This window comes from Coregonus clupeaformis, chromosome 24, assembly GCF_020615455.1.
Source record: "Coregonus clupeaformis isolate EN_2021a chromosome 24, ASM2061545v1, whole genome shotgun sequence".
NCBI lineage: Eukaryota > Metazoa > Chordata > Actinopteri > Salmoniformes > Salmonidae > Coregonus > Coregonus clupeaformis.
Genome location: NC_059215.1, coordinates 21,691,826 through 21,707,314, shown reverse-complemented (window position 1 = coordinate 21,707,314; position 15,489 = coordinate 21,691,826). Strand labels below are relative to the sequence as shown.

Here is a 15,489-nt window from a genome sequence, read left to right as displayed (position 1 = left end):
TCTCCTTGGTAAAATAGCCCTTACACAGCCTGGAGGTGTGTTGGGTCATTGTCCTGTTGAAAAACAAATAATAGTCCCACTAAGCCCAAACCAGATGGGATGGTGTTTTATCACTCTAGAATGCTGTGGTAGCCATGCTGGTTAAGTGTGCCTTGAATTCTAAATAAATCACAGACAGTGTCACCAGCAAAGCACCCCCACACCATCACACCTCCTCCTCCATGCTTTACGGTGGGAAATACACATGCGGCGATCATCCGTTCACCCACACCGCGTCTCACAAAGCCACGGCGGTTGGAAACAAAAATCTCCAATTTGGACTCCAGACCAAAGGACACATTTCCACCGGACTAACATCCATTGCTCGTGTTTGTTGGCCCAAGCAAATCTCTTCTTCTTATTGGTGTCCTTTAGTAGTGGTTTCTTTGCAGCAATTCGACCATGAAGACCTGATTCACACAGTCCCCTCTGAACAGTTGATGTTGAGATGTGTCTGTTACTTGAACTCTGTTATGCATTTATTTGGGCTGCAATTTCTGAGGCTGGTAACTCTAACGAACATATCCTCTGCAGGATATGGGTCTTCCATTCATGTGGCCGTCCTCATGAGAGCCAGTTTCATCATAGCGCTTGATGGTTTTTGCAGCTGCACTTGAAGAAACTTTAAAAGTTCTTGAAATGTTCCGTATTGACTGACCTTTATGTATTAAAGTAATGATGGACTGTTGTTTCTCTTTGCTTATTTGAGCTGTTCTTGCCATAATATGGACTTGGTATTTTACCAAATAGGCCTATCTTCCCCCTACCTTGTCACAACACAACTGATTGGCTCAAACGCATTAAGAAGGAAATAAATTCCACAAATTAACTTTTAAGATGTATACCTGTTAATTGAAATGCATTCCAGGTGACTACCTCATGAACCTGGTTGAGAGAATGCAAAGAGTGTACAAAGCTGTCATCAAGGCAATGGGTGGCTATTTGAAGAATCTCTTATATAAAATATATAATATACTTTTTTGGTTACTATGTGATTCCATATGTGTTATTTCATAGTTTTGATGTCTTCACTATTATTCTACAATGTAAAAACATTTAAAAAGAAAGAAAATCCCTTGAATGAGTAGGTGTGTCTAAACTTTTGAATGATAGTGTATATATATATTATTATTATTTACTAAATAAACTAAAGTAAAAAATAAAATCAAAAGTAACACAATAAAATAACAATATCGAGGCTACAGTATATACAGGGGGTACCAGTACCGAGTCAATGTGTACAGGTTAGTTGAGGTAATTTGTACATGTAGGTTGGAGTAAAGTGACTATGCATGGATAATAAACAGCGAGTGCAGCAGTGTAAAAACAAAGGGGCGGGGGGGTCAATGTAAATAGTCCAGGTGGCCATTTGATTAATTGTTCAGCAGTCTTATGGCTTGGGGATAGAAGCTGTTAAGGAGCCTTTTGGACGTAGACTTGGCGCTCCGGTACCGCTTGCCGTGCGGTAGCAGAGAGAACAGTCTATGACTTGGTTGACTGGAGTCTTTGACAATTTTTTTGGGCCTTCCTCTGACACCGCCTAGTATATAGGTCCTGGATGGCAGGAAGCTTGGCCCCAGTGATGTACTGGGCCGTACGCACTACCCTCTGTAGCGCCTTACGGTCGGATGCTGAGCTGTTGCCATACCAGGCGGTGATGCAACCGGTCAGGATGCTCTCGATGGTGCAGCTGTAGTGGATCTGGGGACACATGCCAAATCTGTCTTGGTGTGTTTGGACCATGATAGTTCGTTGGTGATGTGGACACCAAGGAACTTTAAACTCTCAACCCACTCCACTACAGCCCCGTCGATGTGAATGGGGGCGTGTTTAGGCCATCCTTTTCCTGTAGTCCACGATCAGCTCCTTTGTCTTGCTCACGTTGAGGGAGTGGTTGTTATCCTGGCACCACACTGCCAGGTCTCTGACCTCCTCCCTATAGGCTGTCTCATCGTTGTCGGTGATCAGGCCTACCATGGTTGTGTCGTCAGCAAACTTAATGATAGTGTTGGAGTTGTGCTTGGCCACGCAGTCGTGGGTGAGCAGGGAGTACAGGAGGGGACTAAGCACGCGCCCCTGAGGGGCCCCCGTGTTGAGGATCAGCGTGGCAGATGTGTTGTTGTCTACCCTTACCACCTGGGGGCGGCCCGTCAGGAAGTCCAGGATCCAGTTGCAGAGGGAGGTGTTTAATCCCAGGGTCCTTAGCTTAGTGATGAGCTTTGTGGGCACTATGGTGTTTAATGCTGAGCTGTAGTCAATGAACAGTATTCTCACATAGGTTTCCTTTTGTCCAGGTGGGAAAGGGCAGTATGGAATGCGATATAGATTGTGTCATCTGTGGATCTTTTGGGGAGGTATGCAAATTGTAGTGGGTCTAGGGTTTCCGGGATGATGGGGTTGATATGAGCCATGACCAGCCTTTCAAAGCACTTCATGGCTACTGACGTGAGTGCCTCGGGTCTCTTTTGCATAGCTGGATTGGATGTACGGTAGTCATCTGTTGCTCTGTGCCTCAGTAAAGATCTGATGCTGGCTGTGTACCAGACTACTGTTCTCTCTCTCTCTCTCTCTCTCTCTCTCTCTCTCTCTCTCTCTCTCTCTATCTCTATCTCTATCTCCGTCCTTCTCCGCTCTACTGCTAAACCTCACAATGCGTTTATAGCTGATTACATCCATAGCACCTACACACAGCAACAAGCCTAGCCCACACTCCACCTACTCCTGATTTAACCTCTCCCCGTTCAAAAACGAATCCAACTCATTCCTCTATTATTGCTATTTGCAGTATATTTGCTGCTCCTGACACCTTGCTGGGGGGCAAATGCAAAGTGTTGTGTTAGTCTGTCTGTGTGTGTCTGTGTCCTTTAATCTACTCTGGAGAGGCAGCTAGTGTTTCAGCACATTATAAATCCCAGATATTGGATAATTGGCACTGGCACAGGAACTAATCCCTCCACGATGCCTGCCTCTCTCTCTTTCGCTCTCTCTCTCTCTATCACTCGCTCGCTACACTTATCTCCCAGGGACAAGTCCACAAGACAGAAGTAGAGGAAGGAGGGAAGGAAGGAGAGGAGGAGGAGGAAGAGGAGGGAGGGGAAGGTGCAGACTGAAAGGAAAATCTGCAGTAAAGAGAATTAATACATAAAAATGCTTGATAGGTCATTGCGTCATTCGGTAGTGATCTCTCTGTCTCTCTGAAATGGTACCCTATGGCCATGAAAGCAGTCCATGTTACAAGCTCAAAGGCACCTGCTCCGTGATATGGTTGTAATAAACAGCAGAGGACCTTGACTCTGTGCTTGTTAACACATTTTATTATTACTCCATGTTACATCAACCTATACTCACCAGAGTGTACATGTTCTTCTTTGACAACTCTCTTTCCCTTTTTTCAGATGTTCTCTTCTCTTGTCTCTCTCTCTCTCTCTCGCTCTCTCTCCCTCCCTTTCTCTCGCTCTCTCTCTGTCTCTCGCGTTATTCATATGATGGGGACTGTGTGCCTCAGTATATTAGCAGGTGGATTAGCTGGTAATTTCATTTGGAATATTAGAGTATTTAACCAGGATTTTCCAGCACTAGGAGCCCCAGAGTGGTGCAAGTAATTGAATTATCTTTCTCTTCCTCCTCATTGTCTGTCAATAAGCAGCATCTCATGAATTTTGACTGACGTCTCGACTGCTAGTCGGTACTCAGAGGGCCCAAACATCCCACCCTCCCTTCCCAATCCATCACAAAGGGGTCTGAATAGCTCTCACGCCTCTCTTTTCCTCCTCTCACTCTGGAGGAACGGGGAAGACAAAGCGTCGGAATGAGGCAACGTCTATAAGGGGAGGGGGGACAGACTCCCCAGAGTCCCCCCTCAGCTAGTGTCTCTCCCCCCATAATAACCAACCCTCCCTCCCTCTCTCGCTCTCCATCCCTCCCTCCCTCCCTCAGCCTAGGCTGGTGCTCTGTTCCTGGCTGTGTGTGTGTGTGTGTGTGTGTGTGTGTGTGTGTGTGTGTGTGTGTGTGTGTGTGTGTGTGTGTGTGTGTGAGTTGTCTCAGATAAATATTATATCAGAGTGAATGCACTTAGCTGAGAGTGAGTGGGTAGGAGGGATGTTCCTGTGCTACTTATTGTCTTTCTATCCCCCAACCCCCTTGTTAGAGAGCATCCCTGATTTGCTTTGACACTTCAGCACGTAAAATATACATCTGTTGTTGTTCTGCCGTGCGTGTGCAAGGGGATTCTTGTTTTACTCAGAGGAAGAGGGGGATGTGATTAGAGAGAGAGAAGGGGATTGAGAGGGGTGTAAGAAAGTGAAGAACTATAGGAGGTGGAGTGGTGGAGTGGAGCACAGCACATTGAGTTTAGGATTCTTCAGAGTATAATCTAGCTCCTGTATGTTTCTGCTGTGGCTAAAATCCATCTCCAACTGTCATTACTTGTCCATGTTTCAATCCAAGTGGAGCAATGAGGTATTCTGCTGTATAAGTGGTCTCTCTCTCTCTCTCTCTCTCTCTCTCTCTCTCTCTCTCTCTCTCTCTCTCTCTCTCTCTCTCCTTCTGTCAGGGTGTGGGGGGGTCATGTGAAACGACCCCTCTGAAACCAATTAAAACACCCTACTTCACCGTTTTAACTTCAGAGGCCTGTGTTTTCATCATGCCAGGTCCTAGGGGTTCCTAGGGGTAGGAGAGTCAGACTGAGAACTCATAAGATGAGCAAACAAACTAGAAAGGCTATAGAGCCCAGAAGCCTCTGAAGATCACAGACAATGTGTGTGTCAAACCCTAGGAGGTCTGTTTACAATGCTCTCAGGGAGATTGGAGCCTATAGGATAAATTGAAGGAAACAAATAGAGGACACCTGCTTCACCATAAGAGTCGCCCCTCAGCTTCACCCCCCTCATAATAACCCCCTCACCCCTCTCCCCCCTCATAATAACCCCCTCACCCCCCTCATAACAACCCCCTCACCCCCCTCATAACAACCCCCTCACCCCCCTCATAATAACCCCCTCACCCCCTCATAACAACCCCCCTCACCCCCTCATAATAACCCCCCTCACCCCCCCTCATAACAACCCCCTCACCCCCTCATAATAACCCCCCTCACCCCCCTCATAATAACCCCCCTCACCCCCTCACCCCCCTCATAACAACCCCCCTCACCCCCCCTCATAACAACCCCCTCACTCCCCCCTCATAACAACCCCCTCACTCCCCCCTCATAACAACCCCCTCACCCCCCTCATAACAACCCCCTCACTCCCCCCTGATAAAAACTACCCTGCACAATTTGGCAATGTCAGGGTAGGTTCATACTGTGTTTGACAGCTATGCAATACACTGTACTTCTCTAAATTATGTTGACTATGTGTTGAGTGGTTCCAGAAACATGGTCTCCTACCATTGGCTGTTGGCATAACTGTCTTCCTTCCCCAGTCTCTCTTTTGAATACATTAACAACCCAGTTTACAGCCTGCCTCAGCCCATGTGGGCCATGTGTCCCTAGTTCCCAGTCCAACCACACTGGCGTCACCCTGCTGTAGCCCTGCTCCACACTGGTTTTGCGGCCTACAGCACAGACCTCTAGCGACCACCATCCTGCCCCATTCTGCCTTTACAGGCTACAGCACCGCTGCCATGTCATTATGTGGTAGAGGCATAGCGCTGGGGCTGAGTGAGGTTAGGCTGCCTGTGAAAGCCTGGCCGCTGGGGATTGCTACTGGGGCCACTACAGAACCCAGGGGTGGCCAGCCAATGAAACGCCATCATGCCTCGGGACACGCCAGGGCACCGTTTCCCTGACACGGTCTGCCCAGCCAACCAGGTTGTGGAACAGGCAGCCAGTGAGATTGACCATAATTACCTCGTGATGGTTGTTAGAGGCCACCTCACATCAGTCATCATATTTGTTTTGTTATGCCACACCTGTCCTCGTTACAGAGAGTAATTTGGCTAAATAAATCACATTATGGCGCTGCCGTGTGACACGCTGCTACAGAACGGCGATGCGGGAGCCGGTGTAATAACTTTCAATTAGGTGGCGAAGAGGCCTTTCGCTGTGCGCCACACAAGGTTTTTCAGTTTTTCAAAGCAGAGAGGTGATTTTTCTTCATTAAAACACAGCTCGCTGGATTATGGTGTGTGGGTGAACGCGAGAGAAAGAGTAGCCAGGACAAACATATTTTCAGATTTTTCACTAATATCATCAAAATCAATATATCATAGCACGTTTTTGGGCTCATTCAGTAGTTTGTATCTGATAAAGTAGAATCTTGTGGGAAAATAATGTTTAAAAAAGTACGATTTATATTCCTAAAACATATTTTGAAATTATACTGCTGCTGCTTCCTGTTGTCATGGCTTTTTGATTTATGGCCGAGTGTCAAAACACCGGTTTTAGATATTCATAAATTCAATATACTGAAATAAGTTGTGACATTTTGAAGAAAAGTTACTCCCTACACACGTGTTACACTTGTGTTCAGATTACTTGCTAAATTAGTACCTTATAAATTGCACACCAATATTTACCAAGCGGTCACTCAAGACTGGAATTGATTAGCTTGTTCTACTGTAGTCAATAGAACATGCAAATTAAGCACTCACGTTGATATTGTATTGAAATCAATTGAACTGGGATAATACAGTAACTGCGGCGACATGTAGGCTACGGTTTGCGCTCTTCTAACAGACAAACCTCAATGAACTTGGGTATACTGCATATACAGTATCTGTTGATAGATGACAACCTGTCATAGCCACTTATCAACTTATATCTCTGTGAGAAAATTATTTTGGTAGACGGCAAATAAGGAAAAGGAAACACAACACTTTTCTGAGTAGATCATTTCAACGAATCACCAACTCGGTGGCGCCGGAGAAGATGGCTGCCGTTTTACAGCCCTCTAACCACTAACCAATTGTACTATTATGTGTGTTTTTTCGCGTTATTTGTAATTTATTCTGTACATAATGTTTCTGCCACCGTCTCTTATGACCAAAAAGAGCTTCTAGATATCAGGACAGCGATTACTCACCTCATATTGGACGAAGATTGTTTCTTCAACGAGCTGGACGCAAAGGATATCCTACAGACACCCGACAAGGCCCAAATCCCCGTCATTCGCATGAGAAAGAGACAGAGATATCGTGGACGTAGGTCCGGGTGCCTTGTAAGGATCCGACGGCGAGCGAGTAAAGTGCCTCTTCCATCAATCCTATTAGCCAATGTTCAATCATTTGAGAACAAATTGGATGACCTAAGATTACGGTTATCCTACCAACGGGACATTAAAAACTGTAATATCTTATGTTTCACCGAGTCGTGGCTGAGCGACGACATGGACAACATACAGCTGATGGGATATACGCTACATCGGCAGGATAGAACGGCTGACTCCGGTAAGACAAGGGGTGGCGGTCTGTGTATATTTGTAAACAACAGCTGGTGCACAAAATCTAATACTAAGGAAGTCTCAAGGTTTTGCTCGCCTGAGGTAGAGTATCTCATGATAAGCTGTAGACCACACTATTTATCAAGAGACTTTTCATCTATATTTTTCGTAGCTGTCTATCTACCACCACAAACCGATGCTGGCATTAAGATTGCACTCAATGAGCTGTATAAGGCCATAAGTAAACAGTAAAACGCTCATCCAGAGGCAGCGCTCCTAGTGGCCGGGGACTTTAATGCAGGGAAACTTAAATCCGTTCTACCTCATTTCTACCAGCATGTTAAATGTGCAACCAGAGGAAAAACAACTCTAGACCACCTTTACTCCACACACAGAGATGCATACAAAGCTTTCCCCCGCCCTCCATTTGGCAAATCTGACCATAACTCTATCCTCCTGATTCCTGCGTATAAGCAAAAACTAAAGCAGGAAGCAGCAGTGACTTGGTTAATAAAAAAGTGGTCAGATGATGCAGATGCTAAGCTACAGGACTGTTTTGCTAGCACAGACTGGAATATGTTCTGGGATTCTTCAGATAGCATTGAGGAGTACACCACATCAGTCACTGGCTTCATCAATAAGTGTATCGATGACGTCTTCCCCACAGTGACCGTACGTACATACCCCAACCAGAATCCATGGATTACAGGCAACATCCGCACTGAGCTAAAGGGTAGAGCTGCCGCTGTCACGAATTCAGCCGAGGCTGCCCCTCCTCCTTGCTCGGGCAGGCTTCGGATCGGAGTACTAGCTGCTACCGATCCATGTTTCTATGTTCTACTTGTTTTGTCTGTATTGGTCTCACCTGTTTCCCATCATGTAATTATGTCTTCCCTATTTAATCCTCTGGCTCACACTGTGTGTTGTGCGTGTTTGTTCATGTTTTGGTTGTCGTATGTGAGCGGGTTTGTTCCTCCCTGCGTGGAGGTATGTTCATTAAGATACCTACGAGTAAAGTATGTTTTTTCGATTAGCTCTGTGTCCTGCGCCTGACTTCGTCCTACCGCATTACACGGACGCCTTGACAGAAACATGCACCAATAATGGAGTCAGCAGGTACAGCCATGCCAGCCGGAACGATGGAGGAACGCGTCCAACAACAAGCGATCATGATCCAGGCTCTCGGCACCGCAATGGAACGCGTGGTGAATACTATGGAGCGATGGGAGAGAGGAGGTTTTCCTATTCCTCCTCCAGCTACACCACCACCTACACCGCTGTCCACCTTTTCACCACCTGGGTCCAGTGGGATTCGGCTCTCGCTCCCGAGGGCATACGACGGTACAGCTGCCGGGTGTCAGGGTTTTCTGCTCCAGGTAGAGCTATACCTGGCAACCATCCAGGTTACCCGCCGCTTTCGGCCAGTATTCGATCATCCACCGGAGTGGAGAGTGGCGGGCGAACGTCTATTCCACCTCAGACAGGGGAAGAGGAGCGCACAGGATTTTGCACTGGACTTTGGGACTCTGGCTGCCAGCGCAGGATGGAATGAGAGGGCCCTTATCGACCACTACCGATGCAGCCTAAGGGAGGACGTTCGTCGGGAACTGGCCTGCAGGGACACCAACCTTAACCTGGACCAACTGGTGGATATGTCAATCAGGCTGGATAACCTGTTGGCCACCCGCGGACGTCTGGATCAGGGGCCGTCCATTCCATCCCCCAGCACCTCCGACCCTACCCCTATGGAGCTCGGAGGTGCTGCTCTTAGGGAGACAGGTAGAGGGGCCGTCCCCTGCACCAACTGTGGCCGCAGAGGACACACTGCTGGTCGTTGCTGGGGAGGGTCTTTAAGGAGTCGAGGCAGTAGGCAGAGCACTGGTGGACCGTTTCAGGTGAGTAGGCACCCGACTCACCCAGAGCTCCCTGTTGCGCATATGTGTATAGATGTTGTATTTCCAGAGTTTTCCCCTCATTCCCAGCATAAGGCGCTAGTAGATTCAGGTGCAGCTGGGAACTTTATTGATCGTCAGTTATCCCGTAGTTTAGGGATTCCTATTGTGCATGTTGATGTGCCCTTCCCTGTACATGCCCTAGATAGTCACCCTTTAGGGTCAGGTCTGATTAGGGAGGTCACAGCTCCACTCTGGATGAAGACGCAGGAGGGTCATGAGGAAAAAATGTGTCTCTATCCTGATTGATTCTCCTGCGTTTCCAGTGGTGTTGGGGCTTCCCTGGTTAACCTCTCATGACCCCACTATTTCATGGCAACAGAGGGCTCTCAAGGGATGGTCAAGTCAGTGCTCAGGGAGGTGTCTCCCGAGTGGCGCAGTGGTCTAAGGCACTGCATCGCAGTGCTAGCTGTGCCACTAGAGATCCTGGTTCGAATCCAGGCTCTGTCGTAGCCGGCCACGACCGGGAGACCCATGGGGCGGCGCACAATTGGCCCAGCGTCGTCTAGGGTAGGGGAGGGAATGGCCGGCAGGGATGTAGAGCATGGCGTTTGCAACGCCAGGGTTGTGGGTTCAATTCCCACGGGGAGCCAGTATGAAAAATAAAACGATAATGTAAGTCGCTCTGGATAAGAGCGTCTGCTAAATGACTAAAATGTAAATGTAAAATGTGTGTAGGTGTTTCCATAGGGGCAACTACGGTGGAAAGTCCAAACCAGGTTTCCAACATGCACATTCTGCCTGAATATGCCGATTTGGCTCTCGCCTTCTGTAAAAAGAAGGCGACTCAATTACCACCCCATCGACAGGGGGATTGTGCGATAAACCTCCAGGTAGGCGCTGCACTTCCCCGGAGTCACGTGTATCCTCTGTCACAGGAGGAGACGGCGGCTATGGAAACATATGTCACCGAATCTCTGAGGCAGGGATACATTCGGCCTTCCACTTCCCCTGTCTTCTCAAGTTTCTTTTTTGTGAAGAAGAAGGATGGTGGCTTACGCCCGTGCATTGACTACCGTGGTCTTAATCAGATCACTGTGAAGTACAGCTATCCACTACCTCTGATTGCTAGTATGACGGAGTCATTGCACGGGGCGCGCTTCTTCACTAAATTGGATCTCAGGAGCGCATACAACCTGGTGCGTATCCGGGAGGGAGATTTGACATTTTACATTTACGTCATTTAGCAGACGCTCTTATCCAGAGCGACTTACAGTTAGTGAGTGCATACATTTTCATACTGGCCCCCCGTGGGAAACTAACCCACAATCCTGGCGTTGCAAGCGCCATGCTCTACCAACTGAGCTACAGGGGACATGAGTGGAAGACAGCATTCAGTACCACCTCTGGGCACTATGAGTACCTCGTCATGCCAAACGGGTTGATGAATGCTCCATCAGTCTTCCAATCCTTTGTTGATGAGATTTTCAGGGACCTGCACGGACAGGGTGTAGTGGTGTATATTGATGACATTCTCATATACACGGGCCGAGCATGTGTCCCTGGTGCGTCCTACCGCATTACACTGACGCCTTGACAGCCGCTTTCAAGGAGCGGGACTCTAACCCGGACGCTTATAAGAAATCTCGCTATGCCCTCCGACGATCCATCAAACAGGCAAAGAGTCAATACCGGACTAAGATTGAATCGTATTACACCGGCTCTGACGCTCGTCGGATGTGGCAGGGCTTGAAAACTATTACAGACTACAAAAGGAAGCACAGCCGCGAGCTGCCCAGTGACACAAGCCTACCAGAAGAGCTAAATCCCTTCTATGCTCACTTCGAGGCAAGCAACGCTGAAGCATGCATGAGAGCACCAGCTGTTCCGGATGACTATGTGATCGCGCTCTCTGTAGCCGATGTGAGTAAGACTTTTAAGCAGGTCAATATTCACAAGGCCGCAGGGCCAGACGGATTACCAGGACGTGTACTCCGAGCATGTGCTGACCAACTGGCAAGTTTCTTCACTGACATTTTCAACATATCCCTGACTGAGTCTGTAATACCAACATGTTTCAAGCAGACCACCATAGTCCCTGTGCCCAAGGACACTAAGATAACCTGCCTAAATGACTAGCGACCCGTAGCACTCACGTCTGTAGCCATGAAGTGCTTTGAAAGGCTGGTCATGGCTCACATCAACACCATTATCCCAGAAACCCTAGACCCACTCCAATTTGCATACCGCCCCAACAGATCCACAGATGATGCAATCTCTATTGCACTCCACACTGCCCTTTTCCCACCTGGACAAGAGGAACACCTACGTGAGAATGCTGTTCATTGACTACAGCTCAGCATTCCACACCATAGTGCCCTCAAATCTCATCACTAAGCTAAGGATCCTGGGACTAAACACCTCCCTCTGCAACTGGATCCTGGACTTCCTGACGGGCCGCCCCCAGGTGGTAAGGGTAGGTAACAACACATCTGCCACGCTGATCCTCAACACGGGGGCCCTTCAGGGGTGCGTGCTCAGTCCCCTCCTGTACTCCCTGTTCACCCATGACTGCATGGTTTGCTGACGACACAATGGTGGTAGGCCTGATCACCGACAACGATGAGACAGCCTATAGGGAGGAGGTCCGAGACCTGGCCGTGTGGTGCCAGGATAACAACCTCTCCCTCAACGTGATCACTACAAAGGAGATGATTGTGGACTACAGGAGAAAAAAAAGAGGACTGAGCACGCCCCCATTCTCATCGACGGGGCTGTAGTGAAACAGGTTGAGATCTTCAAGTTCCTGGGTTTGCACATCACCAACGAACTATCATGGTCCAAACACACCAAGACAGTTGTGAAGAGGGCACGACAAAGTCTATTCTCAGGAGACTGAAAGATTTGCCATGGGTCCTCAGATCCTCAAAAGGTTCGACAGCTGCACCATCGAGAGCATCCTGACTGGTTGCATCACCGCCTGGTATGGCAACTGCTCGGCCTCCGACCGCAAGGCACTACAGAGGGTAGTGCGTACGGCCCAGTACATCACTGGGGCCAAGCTTCCTGCCATCCAGGACCTCTATACCAGGCGGTGTCAGAGGAAGGCCCTCAAAATTGTCAAAGACTCCAGCCACCCTAGTCATAGACTGTTCTCTCTGCTACCGCACAGCAAGCGGTACTGGCGCACCATGTCTAGGTCCAAAAGGCTTCTCAACAGCTTCTACCCCCAAGCCATAAGACTCCTGAACAGCTAATCATTGCTACCCAGACTATTTGCACTGCTCCCCCACCCCCACCCCCCTCTTTTACGTTGCTGCTACTCTGTTCATTATTTATGCATAGTCACTTTAACTCTACCCACATGTACATATTTCCTCAATTACCTCGACTAGCCAGTGCCCCCGCACATTGACTCTGCACCGGTACCCCCCTGTATATAGCCTCCCTACTGTTATTTTATTTTACTGCTGCTCTTTAGTTATTTGCTTTATTTTTTTTTACTTAACACTTTTATTATTTTTATCTTAAAAAAATGCATTGTTGGTTAAGGGCTTGTAAGTAAGCATTTCACTGTAATATCTACACCTGTTGTATTCGGCGTATGTGGCAAATAAAATTTGATTTGATTTGTCTAAATATCGACAGGGGTTGGCTTTCATTTGAGTGATAGCTTAACCCTCAAATCCATGAATTCAAGTGAGGCCAGAGACATTAATAAGAAAAAATTATAGCCAGCGTGGTCTGACAATTACAGCTGCGTTCTAAAGTCCCACTACGGACTGGCACGTATAACAAAAACACTGGTACTAAACCAAAAAGTATTGATCTGTTTTAAGCGATCGATTTTCTGAGATCGTGAAGACTATAAGCTTTAATACTAACATCACAAATCTGAGGTAAAAAGGATGTGTATTTCCTGTAATTCTTGTGTGGTGAAAACATCAGTCTGTGTAATGTAGTAACACATTCTGTCCACCATAGGGAAATTAGCATAATATAACATAATTCAATATGTCAAAGTAATTCAATAAGTTTGCATATATGATGATAGTATTTGTAGCACACTCACAAATTTGTTAAACAATGACATCGATTTCTTCCTACTTGAACCATGGAAAGAGTAAAAAAAAAAATCCTAAACACAATTTAACCAGGCGCTCTAGACTAGAGCGTCCATAGGGTCTGTGCAGCAGACATAAAGTCTCCCACACAAAGTGCCATTTGGTCAGCTCTGCATACACTTACAATACAAGGGGTTGGCCTTACCTTGCCTCTCAGTGACTTCTAACCAAACAGTCATTGGTTCTGACATTGATCTTCTTATCTCCCTCCCTCCTTCCATTCTACCCTCCATTCCTCCCTGTGTGTTTGTCTTGCAGCTGTTTCCGGAGACGGGGCCGAGACAGGGGGGCACCAGGCTGACCATCACGGGGGAGAACCTGGGCCTGCAGTTCAGGGACATCCAGACAGGAGTGCGTCTGGGCAAGGTGCCCTGTATCCCCATCGAAGAGGAGTACATCAGCTCTGAGAGGTGAGGAGGCTCAGCTGCCTGGCACTCACCACTCTCACCATCACCCACCCCTCCTTCTACATGTCCTCTATCTCCCTCCTCCTCTCCTCTCAGTGTATATCCCATCTCATCCTCTTCTGCTTCCTGTTGACATTGTCCTTCAGTCCATCTCTCTTCACCTGTCTATTATTTTCTTCCTCTGCTCAGTGTATAGACATCCTCTTCTCCTCTTCAGCTTTCTCTTTCCTCTCCTTTGACCTCCCTGCTCTCCCCTATATATACAGCTCAATAATTGAATTTAGATAGATCAAACAATCTCTCCATAGAGCATGTAGATAGTAGATGCTCCCTTTAAAATTGGAGGAATCACTACACAAATACCAGACAGCCTTACTGTAGCTACAGGTGAGCTCAACACGTGTGTCATCCCATGTGTCTCTAACTCCTCTCCCTTTTCCTCACTCATACCTTCCCTACCATCACCCCTCTCTCCTACAGAATTGTGTGTTTGCTGAACGACGCCACGGGCTACCGAGTGCAGGAGGCTAACGTGGAGGTGTGTGTGAGGGACTGCCTGGCAGACTATAGAGCCCTCTCACCCCGAGCATTCACCTTCGTGGTAAGTAGCACCGAGATGACACAGCCATGGTCAGGGATAGATGGATCCTTACATTGCACAATGATTATTGGTCATTTTGTTGAATGCATAATAAACGTGTCTTATGGTTCCCCCTCCTACAGACGCCCTTCTTCACGCGGGTGCTGCCTGCCCAGGGCCCTCTCTCAGGAGGCACCAGGATCACCATAGAGGGCAACCACCTCAACGCCGGCAGCTCTGTGTCTGTCAACATTGGACGCCACCTCTGCCACTTCAAAAAGTGAGTGTCAGTTAGTCTGTCAAATCAGGCTTTCTGTCTGTCTACCTATTTTTAGCTCATATCACAGTGGAGCGGACCCATTGCTGTGCAACACCTAGTGCAGGGAACAGTAGATCTCAGTCTACACCTGTATGAGGAATATTAACAGACTGCCTGTTGAAAGCGGGGGTGCTCTGCATTGCAGCTGAGAGGTAGGTAGAGCCCAGCCGGGGGGTGATACAGGGGGAATGAGGGGAGATACAGGGGGAATGAGGGGAGATACAGGGGGAGTGAGAGTGAGGGGAGATACAAGGGGAGTGAGGGGAGATACAGGGGAAGTGAGAGTGAGGGGAGATACAGGGGGGGGTGAGGGGAGATACAGGGGGAGTGAGAGTGAGGGGAATACAGGGGTAGTGAGGGGAGATAGGGAGGGTGAGGGGAATACAGGGGGAGTGAGGGGAGATACAGGGGAGTGGGAGTGAGGGGAGATACTGGGGGAGTGAGAGTGAGGGGAGATACGGGGGGTGAGGGGAAATACAGGGGTAGTGAGGGGAGATACAGGGGGAGTGAGGGAGAGATACAGGGGGAGTGAGGGGAGATACAGGGGGAGTGGGAGTGAGGGGAGATACTGGGGGAGTGAGAGTGAGGGGAGATACGGGGGGGGGAGGGGAAATACAGGGGTAGTGAGGGGAGATACAGGGGGAGTGAGGAGAGATATAGGGGGAGTGAGGAGAGATATAGGGGGAGTGAGGGGAGATATAGGGGGAGGGAGGGGAGATACAGGGGGAGTGGGAGTGAGGGGAGAT

At 48.2% G+C, this 15,489-nt stretch overlaps 1 protein-coding gene across 2 annotated transcripts in view; it reads left to right on the top strand.

Moving 5' to 3' along the window:
• The window catches only part of LOC121538450 (plexin-A1), a 247,557-nt gene that overhangs the window by 191,840 nt on the left and 40,228 nt on the right, over positions 1 to 15,489 (top strand). For both annotated transcript variants that reach the window (XM_041846467.2, XM_041846466.2), the window contains exons 13-15: positions 13,696 to 13,847; positions 14,325 to 14,445; positions 14,568 to 14,704. In XM_041846467.2, coding sequence (XP_041702401.1) covers positions 13,696 to 13,847; positions 14,325 to 14,445; positions 14,568 to 14,704 — 410 coding nt within the window. The remainder of the gene's footprint in view (positions 1 to 13,695; positions 13,848 to 14,324; positions 14,446 to 14,567; positions 14,705 to 15,489) is intronic.